Source organism: Lagenorhynchus albirostris, chromosome 18 (genome assembly GCF_949774975.1).
Source record: "Lagenorhynchus albirostris chromosome 18, mLagAlb1.1, whole genome shotgun sequence".
Lineage (NCBI taxonomy): Eukaryota > Metazoa > Chordata > Mammalia > Artiodactyla > Delphinidae > Lagenorhynchus > Lagenorhynchus albirostris.
In genome coordinates, this window is record NC_083112.1 from 15,357,352 (window position 1) to 15,371,106 (window position 13,755).

General features: G+C 38.7%; 2 protein-coding genes across 15 annotated transcripts in view; one reads left to right on the top strand and one right to left on the bottom strand.

Moving 5' to 3' along the window:
* Positions 1-13,755, top strand: part of SLC25A15 (solute carrier family 25 member 15) — a 109,456-nt gene that overhangs the window by 41,628 nt on the left and 54,073 nt on the right. For 6 of the 13 annotated variants that reach the window (XM_060128772.1, XM_060128764.1, XM_060128773.1 and 3 more), the window contains 2 exons: positions 958-1,085; positions 4,735-5,248. The gene's annotated coding sequence lies outside the window, so the exon portion shown is untranslated. Of the gene's footprint in view, positions 1-957; positions 1,086-1,170; positions 1,283-4,734; positions 5,249-13,755 lie in introns of those variants that run through there. The other 7 variants (XM_060128770.1, XM_060128765.1, XM_060128768.1 and 4 more) reach the window with 4 other exon arrangements.
* Positions 1-13,755, bottom strand: part of TPTE2 (transmembrane phosphoinositide 3-phosphatase and tensin homolog 2) — a 59,232-nt gene that overhangs the window by 408 nt on the left and 45,069 nt on the right. For both annotated transcript variants that reach the window (XM_060128762.1, XM_060128763.1), the window contains 2 exons: positions 4,849-4,944; positions 3,499-3,569 (listed from right to left, as the gene is read on the bottom strand). In XM_060128762.1, coding sequence (XP_059984745.1) covers positions 3,499-3,569; positions 4,849-4,944 — 167 coding nt within the window. The remainder of the gene's footprint in view (positions 1-3,498; positions 3,570-4,848; positions 4,945-13,755) is intronic.

Sequence of the window (13,755 nt, forward strand, 5' to 3'; positions counted from 1 at the left end):
CGCTTTCTCTCTTAAGACACAAAAATATCATGACCTTCAGTAACAACGTGTCACTGATCCTTTTAATATTGCTTTTATGAAATTAATATTTAATAAATTAAATTTCTATATGTGATAAATCAGACTAGATGTGTATTAAAACCCAGTAATAACAAGTGTCTTTTAAATGATGAAGTTGGTATTTTGGGTAAATTAAGTCTCATAATAAAAACAGCTTTACCAAGGAGTATGGAAATTCACACGTTAAATCTTCAGAAACTATAAAAGTGAGGAGAAAAGTGATTTAGCAGGTTGCTTCTCTAATATGAACATGGTGTTTTAAGGGAAAAAACTGTGCCCTTTAGCAAGAACCACTTTTGAGAAGTACCAAATGATGTTCCACCTAGATGTCTATTTGAGGGACTTTGCTCATGTTATAAGTCAAAGTCTTCTGTCTGTATACATCCAGGGGAAAAAATTGGTAAAAATGTTCTATCAAATCCAAAGTTCACTCTATCAATATCCACTAAATGTGTGTGCATTGTAGGTGTTTAGGCTAGGTTTTTATTTACTGTCACCTTAGTGGACTTGAGGTGGGATTAGATGCAGTCTACATTTGAAGAAAAGGCTAGGATTGTATGTCATGGGAACTGTCAGTTCATGGCACATACAATGATAACCACTTCTTCAAAACTCTCTATGATTTTGTGAATATTATCTTTCCTTTTGTATTGAATGGTATGGTGATGCCAATCTCCAATTTTCAGCACCACAGAATAGACGATGTGGAGAACTTCTAGATTTAGGAATGAGTTTCAGATATGATAGGGGTTCTTTGGAATACTCTTCAAATCAATTACTTTTTAAAAATAGATTATCCGATTTAGTTATAAGAAAATCAGTTTTAAATGGGAGACCATTAATTTTTTGAAAGCTGTCTTCACTGATACTTACTGTGTCTTATAACTTCTGCCCTAGATGTAAGTGTGTCAACCACCTTTTAAACTAGCTGAAGCCTCCCTGGATGACACCTTCCTGTGGCATAGCATTTGGTGTTGGTCAGTCATCAGTAGATCAACACGTACTGAGGACCTGCCATATTCAAGGTACTGAACAAACTCATATTAAACTTTCATGGGAGGGATTGGTTGCCACACTCAAGATCTGCTTATAGTATGTTTTATAACGCAGTCCTATGGCATGGACCTTGAGGATAATGCAACAGTGGGTCTCAAGAATAGCCATATTTTTACAATCAGAGAAGAAAAGGAATCCAAATCGGAAAAGAAGTAAAACTGTCACTATTTGCACATGACATGATACTATACATTGAGAATCCTAAAGATGCTACCAGAAAACTACTAGAGCTAATCAATGAATTTGGTAAAGTAGCAGGATACAAAATTAATGCACAGCAATGTCTTGATTCCTATACACTAATGATGAAAAATCTGAAAGAGAAATTGAGGAAACACTCCCATTCACCACTGCAACAAAAAGAATAAAATACCTAGGGATAAACCTACCTAAGGAGACAAAAGACCTGTATGCAGAAAAATATAAGACACTGATGAAAGAAATTAAAGAGGATACAAACAGATGGAGAGATATACCATGTTCTTGGGTTGGAAGGATCAACATTGTGAAAATGAGTATACTACCCAAAGCAATCTACAGATTCAATGCAATTATCAAACTACCAATGGCATTTTTCACAGAACTAGAACAAAAAATTTCACAATTTGTATGTAAACACAAAAGACCCCGAATAGCCAAAGCAATCTTGAGAAAGAAAAATGGAGCTGGAGGAATCAGACTCCCTGACTTCAGACTATACTACAAAGCTACAATAATCAAGACAGTATGGTACTGGCACAAACACAGAAATATAGATCAATGGAACAGAATAGAAAGCCCAGAGATAAACCCATGCACATATGGTCACCTTATCTTTGATAAAGGAGGCAAGAATATAAAATGGAGAAAAGACAGCCTCTTCAATAAGTGGTGCTGGGAAAACTGGACAGCTACATGTAAAAGAATGAAATTAGAACACTCCCTAACACCATACACAAAAATAAACTCAAAATGGATTAAAGACCTAAATGTAAGTCCAGACACTATAAAACTCTTAGAGGAAAACATAGGCAGAACACTCTATGACATAAATCACAGCAAGATCCTTTCTGACCCACCTCCTGAAACTTAAAAGCTTTTGCACAGCTAAGGAAACCATAATCAAGACCAAAAGACAACCCTCAGAATGGGAGAAAATATTTGCAGATGAAGCAACTGACAAAGGATTAATCTCCAAAATATACAAGCTCAATATGAAAAATGAAGCTCAGTATCAAAAAAAAAAACCCAATCCAAAAATGGGCAGAAAGCCTAAACAGACATTTCTCCAAAGAAGATATACAGATTGCCAACAAACACATGAAAGAATGCTCAACATCATTAATCATTAGAGAAATGCAAATCAAAACTACAATGAGATATCACCTCACACCAGTCAGAATGGCCATCATCAAAAAATCTACAAACAATAAATGCTGGAGGGGGTGTGGTGAAAAGGGAACCTTTTTGCACTGCTGGTGGGAATGTGAATTGGTACAGCCACTATGGAGAACAGTATGGAGGTTCCTTAAAAAACTAAAAATAGAACTACCATATGACCCAGCAATCCCACTACTGGGCATATACCCTGAGAAAACCAAAATTCAAAAAGAGTCATGTACCACAATGTTCATTGCAGCTCTATTTACAATAGCCAGGTCATGGAACCAAAGTGTCCATCGACAGATGAATGGATAAAGAAGATGTGGCACATATATACAATGGAATATTACTCAGCCATAAAAAGAAATGAAATTGAGTTATTTGTAGTGAGTTGGATGGACCTAGAGTCTGTCATACAGAGTGAAGTAAGTCAGAAAAACAAATGCTGTATGCTAACACATATATATGGAATCTAAAAAAAAGAAAAAAATGGTTCTGATGAACCTAGGGACAGGGCAGGAATAAAGACACAACATAGAGAATGGACTTGAGGACACAGGGAGGGGGAAGGGTAAGCTGAGACGAAGTGAGAGAGGGGCACGGACATATATACACTACCAAATGTAAAACACATAGCTAGTGGGAAGCAGCCTCATAGCACAGGGAGATCAGCTCAGTGCTTTGTGACAGCCTGGAGGGGTGGGATAGGGATGGTGGGAGGTAGATGCAGAGGGAGGGGGTATGGGGATATATGTATACATATAGCTGATTCACTTTGTCATACAGCAGAAACTAACACAACATTGTAAAACTATTATACTCCAATAAAGATGTTAAAGAAAAATAGCCATATTTTTTAAATAACCAGATCACAATAAGGAAGGCAATGAAGAATGGTGACTCAAGGATTTTTTGGTTTCTATAAATTGGGCTTATGGCAATTAGCAAAAGACTTGTCATTTCCTCTTACATAGACATTCGAGACTAAGCTGTTTCTACTGGATTATACCATAGCCATACCTGTTATTTTGTATAAAAGATGTATGGAACCAAAAGAAAAATGGACAGTCGTCATAGTATTTAGGAAGATCCTAAAAAGACATGGTTAAAAAAGAAAAATTAGTTCTTCGTATCCATTTTACTGTGAAAAATAATCTTTCCAAAGGGATTAAAATTCCGTTATTCATCTGTACGTTCATCAAATAACTGTAGCTATTGAATATGCAGCACTTACCATCAACATTATACTCAAGACACCAAGACAGAGACTTTGAGAGATTGCTGTTCCTTTCTCTCGCCATTTCTAGCAAAATTTTCAAGGAAATGTATTATCTCTGTGATATTTATAAATTTAGACACTGGTCTTTTAATCTGGTTTGGATAGTGCTAAACAGAATCTCCTAAGGACCTTTGTCTATTTCTGCCCCAATAATATCATCCGTTCCTACAAGGAGCAGCTACATTGGATAATTAACCACGATTGATGATGACAGAAATACCTATGATTTCTGAAAGTGCTTTCATCTCATGACCCTTGACAACCACAAAGGCCAGAAATCACCAACATCCCCTTGGCTAGCGCCCCTACACCAGTGCTTCTGCTTAGAGACCCCTGATTAAGAGAATTCAGACTGGCTCAGTTATTCAAGGGGAGCTATCCCAGCCACTTGCTTCAACACATGTACCATTTCAAACTTAGTAAATTCTCCGCCAACAGGGAGCAAGCAGGGGATGCAGGCGGGCACAGGAAATAAGCTTTAAATTGAGCAAACACAGTTACATGTTGGCAGTTCTGTTGATGATTTCATAGGAAAATGAAACTACTGGGGCTTAGAAATTTGCTATATACAGAATAATCAGGCATACATTTGATAACTGGTCAGCATAAATTATACTGTAATGACAATGGCAGATATTCTTATTTTTCATAAATATTGGATTAAATATGCTATTTTAAATGAATTCTCAATTGAGAGGAAAGCAAAATCTCCCTCACTTTCACGTATTTTATAAGTTATGGGGAGCAATGTGTTTTAAAGATACCAACCCAAAATATGATCACTGCTATGTAGTTTATAACTTTTTTTTTTAACATCCGGGTTTTTGTATTTTTTTCTTATTTGAAAATTAATACATGTAAATTGTATACAATTTAGAAAACAAATGAGCAAAAATATATTTAATTACATATTTTCTTTTTTTAAAAAATATTCGATATAGAAATCTGACTTGTTTTGTCTCCCCATCCCTGACTAGGGGTTGACATCTATCATCTCCCTTGTTGGGAATTGTAGCAAAGGAAATCCCAAACCAGAATCATTCAGAAAACCAGACAAGATTAGCAGCATAAATTGTTTCTTGATTACTCACCGAAGAAGAGAGAAATTTCACTTTCACCTCATCATACAGAGGTGGACAGTTGGATAGATTAATTATTACTCTGTCTGTTTCAGCATCATGAACTATCTGTGGATGAACACATGGAATTCAGAATTATAAACCTAACTGATAATGAGACAGCAGTGAAGTTCATGTTCACTTATTGAGGCTTCTTCTATTTAATCAAGTACTCTTGGTCTCATAGCCCAATGACTACATGTATAAATGTTAATATTTATTTCTATAAAGTTGCAATACTGTTGTTAACATTTTTAACAGGCCATCGTGGTTGAGGGTTATGGTGGAACACTTGAAAAGCAAAGTATTCAATTTTGTTAGACTTTAACCAAGTAAACAATAGTGTTGAATGTGTGTCACCTAATTTTCATATGTTGGGAATACATAAGAAGCTCAATTTTAAAGCTAGTATGCATATTTAAAAAGCAATGCCTAGTTGCTCACATTTTATCAAAAATGTGTTTGCTGATGGGATCATAGGCCTTGTCTGTAGCAGACCGCTGGATGGAGTGACCAAAGGTAGGCCAAGTTTCTGGAATGAACGACTTTGAAGCTATACTGATTATTTGTTATGGGTACACCCTTGTATGATAATGACACCCACAGTGAGAAAGGTCTATGCTAGGCCCTGGGAAAAATACAAAAGCAAGTGAAGACTCCGTTGATGCTTCAGGGAGTAAAACACATCAATAACAATAGCAGAATAGCATAGAACTATGTGTTAAGCTGTATGATGAAGACTAAGGGTGCCGTTGTGTGCTTCAGGGAGGCTAACAGGAGGCGTAGAATGAGAAAGTGTCACCGAGGAGGTAGAAACTGAGATGGGCATGGAAGGATTTGTATAAATGAAGAGGAGCACTGAGGCAGGATCAAGATGGTGGAGTAGGAAGATGCTCCCACGGACACCCCAAAACTACAGCCACGTGTGCAGCAGCTCTCTCTGAGAATGACCTGAAGACCAGCAGAACAGCTCTCCTACAACTAAGGATATAAAGAAAAAAACACATTGAGACAGGTAGGAGGGCAGAGATGGGGTCTCATCAGGACCCGTACCCCCAACATGGCTACCCACAAACGGGAGGGGACCTCACAAACACGGAGGTTCTCCCTAAGGAGAGAGGGGTTCGAGCCCCACGTCAGGCTCCCCAGCCCTAGGGACCTGCACCAGGAAGATGAGCCCCCATAACAACATCTGGTTTTGAAAACCAGCAGGGCTTGTATCCAGGAGAGCTGTAGGAAACCAAGACTCTGCTCTTAAAGGGCACAAATTCACTCACTTTGAGTCCCAGGACAGAGGCAGTACTTTGCCAAGTGCCCAGGCCATATGTGAAGTACATTCATTAACTTTAGGGTGAGTGCCAAAGGGGGGGAAGAAACTGCCTCTGGGGAACAAAGTGCTGGCGGGCATCATTTAAAAAATTCTCCTTCTACCTAGGCTGGCCCAGCACTGACAGGCGCCATTTCAAAACATTTGCCATCTGCCTTGCTAACACCACTCACCCCACCCCCAGCATTCCCCTGCAGACCTGCCCTGCCCAAAGCAGCTCCTCCCAGCTGCCACCCCTCCTGCCATCTCCAGTGGGAGTCCTTGGCTGGTATAGTCCCCCTCCTCCCAGGGCGGGAGCCCAAAGAAGCTCCCACCCTGGGGGCCAGCCCCACTCACAACTGTACCTGCAACTGTTGTGGTTGGGCCCCACAGCCAGCCACACTGGGGCCAGCCTTGCCCATCAGTGAGTGCGCAGCAGCTGTGGCCAGGCCACACAGGCAGCTGGCTTGGGGGCCAGCCCCTTCCACTAGTGTGACTGTAGCATCTGTGGCACCGTACAACAGGAGGGGCACACACAGCCCACATAGAAAACATCCCTGGCTCTGGTGACTAGCAGGGATTGCTCTTCTGGGCCCCACAGGAAACCTTCTACATAAGGCCACTTCTTCAAAACCAGAAGCTGTAGCTCATCTACCTAATACACAGAAACAAGTGAGGAGACAGGAATATGCTCCAAATGAAAGAACAAGACAAAACTTCAGGATAAGAACCAACGAAATGGACAGAAGTAATCAACCTGATAAAGTGTTCAAAGTAATACCCATAAAGATAGATACTCACCAAACTTGGAAGAAGAATGAACACAGTGAGAACTTCAACAAAGAGATATGAAAAAGAACCAGCCAGAGCTGAAGAATACAATAACTGAAAGGAACAATACAGGAGATGGAATCAAGAGCATATTAGGTGCAAAAGAATGGAAAAACAACTAGTTATGTACAAGGGAACCCCTATAAGGCTATCAGCTGACTTTTCAGCAGAAACTTTACGGGCCATAAGCAAGTGGCACAATATATTCAAAGTACTGACAGGGAAAAACTTGTAACCAAGAATGCTCTATCTGGCAAGGTTATTGTTCAGAATTGAAGGAGCAATAAAGTTTCCCTGACAAGCAGAATCTACAGGAGTTCACCACTGAACGAGTCACACAAGAAATGTTAAAAGGACTTCTTTAAGAAAAAAAGAAAAGGCCATTACTAGAAATCAGAAAACATGGAAAAGGAAAAATCTCCCTGGTAAAAGCAAACGTATAGTAAAGGCAGTGGATCAATCACTTACAAAGGTTATAAGGTTTAAAGACAAAAGTTGTAAAATCAACTATAACTACAATAATTAGTAGGTATACAAAATCAAAAGATGTAAAATGTATCAAAAACATAAAACGTGGAGTGGGGGTAGTAAAAATGTAGTGTTTTTAGAACAATTTGAACTTAAGTAATCAACTTAAAATAGACTGCTATACACATAGGCTGCTATACACGAACCTCAAATTAACCACAAACCAAAAACCTAATATTGAGAAAAATTAGAAAAAGGAATTCAAACATAATGCTAAAGAAAGTCATCAAATTCCAAAGGAAGAGAGCAAGAGAAGAAGGAGCATAGAACTGTAAAAACAACCAGAAAATAATTAACAAAATGGTATTTAGTACAACCTATCAGTAATCACTTTAAATGTAAATTCTTCAGTCAAAAGACATAGGGTGACTGATGGATTAAGAAAAAAACAAGACCCATCTATATGCTGCCTACAAGAGATTCACTTCTGATCTAAAGACACACAGACTGAAAGTGAAGGGATATGAAAATATATTCCATGCAAATAGAAACAAAAATTTGGGGTAGCAATACTTATACAAAATAGACTTTAAAAACAAAGGCTGTAGGACAGCTACATGTAAAAGAACATTCTCTAACACCATGTACAAAAACTCAAAATGGATTAAAGACCTAAATGTAAGACTGGATACTATAAAACTCCTAGAGGAAAACATAGGCAGAATACTCTTTGATGTAAATTATAGCAATAATTCTTTGGATCTGTCTCCTAAATCAAAGGACACAAAAGCAAAAATAAATAACTGGGACCTAATTAAGCATATAAGCTTTTGCATAGCAATGGAAACCAATGACAAAATGAAGAGACAACCTACTGAATGGGGAAAAATATTTGTAAATGATATGACTGATAAGGGGTTAATATCCAAAATATATAAGCAGCTCCTACAACTCAACATTAAAAAAAAAAGGCAATTAAATGGGCAGAAGACTGGAATAGAGATTTTTCCAGAGAGGACGTGCAGATGGCCAACAGGCACATGAAAAGATGCTCAACATTGTTAATCATCAGATAAGTGCAAATTAAAACCACAATGAGATATCACCTCAAACCTGTCAGAATGGCTATCATCAAAAAGAAGACAAGCCTCTTCAATAAGTGGTGCTGGGAAAACTGGACAGCTACATATAAAAGAATGAAATTAGAACACTACCTAACACCATACACAAAAATAAACTCCAAATGGATTAAAGACTTAAATGTAAGACCAGACACTATAAACTCTTAGAGGAAAACATAGGAAGACACTCTTTGACATAAACCACAGCAAGATCATTTTTGACCCACCTCTTAGAGTAACAAATAAAAACAAACAAATGGGACTTAATTAAACTTAAAAGCTTTTGCACAGCAAAGGAAACCATAAACAAGATGAAAAGACAACCCTCAGAATGGGAGAAAATATTTGCAAATGAAACAATGGACAAAGGATTAATCTCCAGAATATACAAACAGCTCAAGGAGTTCAATATCAAAAAAAAATCCAGTTAAAAAATGGGCAGAAGACCTAAATAGACATTTCACAAGAAAGGCATACGGATGGCCAAAAGGCACATGAAAAGATGCTCAACATCACTAACCATTAGAGAGATGCAAATCAGAACTACAATGAGGTCACCTCATTGTCAGAATGGCCATTATCAAAAAATCTAGAAACAGTAAATGCTGGAAAGGGTGTGGTGCAAAAGGAACCCTCATGCACTGTTGGTGGGAATGTAAATTGATACAATCCCTATGGAAAACAGTATGGAGGTTCCTTAAAAAACTAAACTAAAAACTAAAAATAGAACTACCATATGACCCAGCAATCCCACTACTGGGCATATACCCTGAGAAAACCATAATTCAAAAAGAGACATGGGGCTTCCCTGGTGGTGCAGTGGTTAAGAATCCGCCTGCCAGTGAAGGGGACACGGGTTCAAGCCCTGGTCCAGGAAGACCCCACACGCTGCGGAGCAACTAAGCCCGTGCGCCACAACTACTGAGCCTGCGCTCCAGAGCCCACGAGCCACAACTCCTGAAGCCCAGGCGCCTAGAGCCCGTGCTCTGCAACAAGAGAAGCCACCGCGAAGAGAGCCCATGCACTGCAATGAAGAGTATCCCCTGCTCACTGCAACTAGAGAAAACCCATGCACAGCAACAAAGACCCAACACAGCCAAAAAAAAAAAAAAAGACATGTACCACAATGTTCATTGCAGCACTATTTACAATAGCCAGGACATGGAACCAACCTAAATGTCCATTGACAGATGAATGGATAAAGAAGATGTGGCACATATATACAATGGAATATTAGTCATAAACAGAAACAAAATTGAGTTATTTGTACTGAGGTGGATGGACCTAGAGTCTGTCGTACAGAGCAAAGTAAGTCAGAAAGAGAAAAACAAATACTGTATGCTAACACATATATACGGAATCTTAAAAATATATATATATATGGTACTGATGAACCTAGCTGCAGGGCAGGAATAAAGAGGTAGACATAGAAAATGGACTTGAGAATATGCGGGGGGAGGGCAAAGCTGGGGCGAAGTGACAGTAGCATCGACATACATACACTACTGAATGTAAAATAGTTGGCGGGTAGGAAGCAGCAGCATAGCACAGGGAGATCTGCTCGGTACTTTGCAATGACCTAGAGGGGTGGGATAGGGAGGGTGGGAGGGAGGCTCAAGAGGGAGGGGTTATGGGGACGTGTATGCATATGGCTGATTCGCTTTGTTATGCAACAGAAACTAACACAGTATTGTGAAGCAATTATACTCCAAAAAAGATTTAAAAAAGACAACCAATGTTGGCAAGGATGTGGAGAAAAGGGACCCTTCATACACTGTTGGTGGGAAAGTAAATTGGTGCAGTGACTGTGGCAAATAGTATGGAGGCTTCTCAAAAAACCAAAAAATAGAACTATCATGTGACCAAGCAATCCAGTCCTGGGTATGTATACAGAAAAAAAACCCCACTAATTCAAAAAGATACATGCACTCCAATGTTTATAGCAGCATTATTTACAATTGCCAAGATATGGAAGCAACCTAAATGTCCATCAACAGATGAATGGATAAAGACATATATATACACACACATATATACCACACAGTGAAATACTACTTAGCCATAAAAAAGAACAATTTGCTATTTGCAACAACATGGATGGACTTTGAGGGTATTATGCTAAGTGAAATAAGTCAGAGTAAGACAAGTATTGTATGATATCCTTTATATGTGGAATATAAAAAATAAAACAAACTAGGGAATATAACAAAAGAAACAGACTCACAGATATAAAACAAACTAGTGGTTCCCAGTGGGAAGATGGAAGGGGGAGGGGCAAGATAGAGGTAGGGGACTAAGAGGTACAAATTATGTATAAAATAAATAAGCTACAGGATATATTGTATAACACAGGGAATATAGCCAATATTTTATAATAACTGTGAATGAAGTATAACCTTTAAAAATTGTGAATCACTATGTTGTACATCTGTAACTTATATAATATTGTCCATCGACTATAATTCAATTTTAAAAATCCCCAAAAATAAAACCAATTTTTAAAAACAAAGGGTGTGGGAGTTCCCTGGTGGCACAGTGGTTAAGAATCTGCCTGCCAGTGCAGAGGACACAGGTTCGAGCCCTGGTCTGGGAAGATCCCACATGCCATGGAGCAGCTAAGCCCATGTGCCACAGCTACTGAGCCTGCGCTCTAGAGACCACAAGCGACAACTACTGAGCCCGCAAGCCACAACTACTGATCCCACATGCCACAACTACTGAAGCCCACGTGCCTAGAGCCTGTGTTCTGCAACAAGAGAAGCCACCACAATGAGAAGCCACCACAATGAGAAGCCCATGCACCGCAACAAAGAGTAGCCCCCACTCGCTGCAACTAGAGAAAAGCCATGCACAGCAACGAAGACCCAATGCAGCCAAAAATAAATAAAATAAATAAATGTATACAAAACAAAAAAAGGCTCTAACAATAGACCAAGGGAAAAAAAGCATTACATAATGATAAAGGGTTCAATCCAACAAGAGCATATAACACTTGTAGATATTTATGCACTCAACATAGGCACACCTAAATAGGTAAAGCTAATATTAACAGACATAAAAGAGAAATTGACAGTAATATAATAATAATATGGACTTTAATATCCCACTTACAGCAATGAACAGATCATCCAGGCAGGAAGTCAATAAAGAAACTGGCTTTAAATGACACATTAGACCAAATGAACTTAATAGATTATAAAAAACATTCTACGCCCAAACAGCAGAATGTAATTCTTTTTAAGTGTACATGGAACACTCTTCAGGATAGATCACATGTTAGGCCACAAAACAAGTCTAAATAAAGTTAAGATTAAAATCATACCAAGCATCTTTTCTGACCACAACAGTACCAAACTTGAAATTGACTATAAGAAGAAAACTAGAAAAAAAACACACACACAAACACATGGAGACTAAACAACATGCTACTAAACAATCCAATGGGTCACTGAAGAAATCAGAGAAAATTTTAAAAATACCTTAAGACAAATGAAAATGGAAACACAACATTCCAGAATCTCTGGGACACAGCAAAAGGAGTTCTAAAAAGCAAGTTCATAGCAATACAGACCAAACTCAAGAAACAAGTAAAATCTCAATCTAACCTTAGCCCTAAAGGAAGTAGAAAAAGAACAAAGTCCAAAGTTAGTAGAATGGAAAAAATCATGAAGATCAGAACAGAAACAGATTTTTTAAAAATAGAAAAGATAATTAAACTAAGAACTGGTTCTTTGAAAAGATAAACAAAACTGACAAACCTTTATCCAGACTCATCAAGAAAAAAAAGGGAGAGGGCCCAAATAAATAAAATCAGAAATGAAAGAGAAGTTACAACTGATACCGTAGAAATACAAAGGATCATATGAAACTACAGCAACAAATTAGAAAACCTAGGAGAAATAGATAAACTCCTAGAAACACACAATCTTCCAAAACAATCAAGAAGAAATAGAAAATCCAAATAGGTAGATTTCTAATAATGATATTGAATCAGTAATCAGAAAACTCCCAATAAAGTCCAGGACCAGACAGGTTCACAGGTGAATTCTACCAAACATTTAAAGAAGAGTAAATACCTATCCTTCATCAAAATATTCCAGACTTGGGGCTTCCCTGGTGGCGCAGTGGTTGAGAGTCTGCCTGCCGATGCAGGGGACACGGGTTCGTGCCCCAGTCCAAGAAGATCCCACAGGCCGCAGAGCGGCTGGGCCCGTGAGCCATGGCCGCTGAGCCTGCGCGTCCGGAGCAGCGGGAGAGGCTGCAGCAGTGAGAGGCCCGCGTACCGCAAAAAAAAAAAAAAAAAAAAAAAAAATTCCAGATTCATTCCATGAGGCCAGCATTACCTTGATACCAAAACCAGACAAAGATACTGCAAAAAAAGAAAATTACAGGCCAATATCCTGGATGAACATAGATGCAAAAATCTTCAGTGAAACATTAACAAACCAAATTCAACAATACATTAAAAGAATCATACACCAGACCAAGTGGGATTTATTTTGGGGATGCAAAGATGGTTCAACATCTGCAAATGAAATTAATATGATACACCATGTTAACAAAGGATAAAAATCATGATCATCTCCATAGATGCAGTAAAAGCATTTGACAAAGTTTAACACCCATTTATAAAAAAAAAAAGAAAAAAATAACTCCCAGCAAAGTGGGTATAGAGGGAACGTACCTCAGCAAGATAAAAAGACCATATGTAGGGCTTCCCTGGTGGCGCAGTGGTTGAGAGTCCGCCTGCCAATGCAGGGGACACGGGTTCATGCCCCGGTCCGGGAAGATCCCACATGCCATGGAGCGATTAGGCCCATGAGCCATGGCCGCTGAGCCTGCGCGTCTGGAGCCTGTGCTCCGCAACGGGAGAGGCCACAGCAGTGAGAGGCCCACATACCGCCAAAAAAAAAAAAAAGAAAAGACCATATGTAATAAACCCACAGCTAATATCATACTCAGTGTTGAAAAGTTGAAAGCTTTTCCTTAAGATCAGGAACAAGACAAGGATGCCCACTCTTGCTTTTATTGAACCAAGTATTAGAAGTCCTAGCCCCAGCAATTAGACAATAAAAAGAAATAACACACATCTAAATTGGAAAGGAAGCAGTAAAACTCACTATTTGCTGATGGCATGTACTATATATAGGAAAT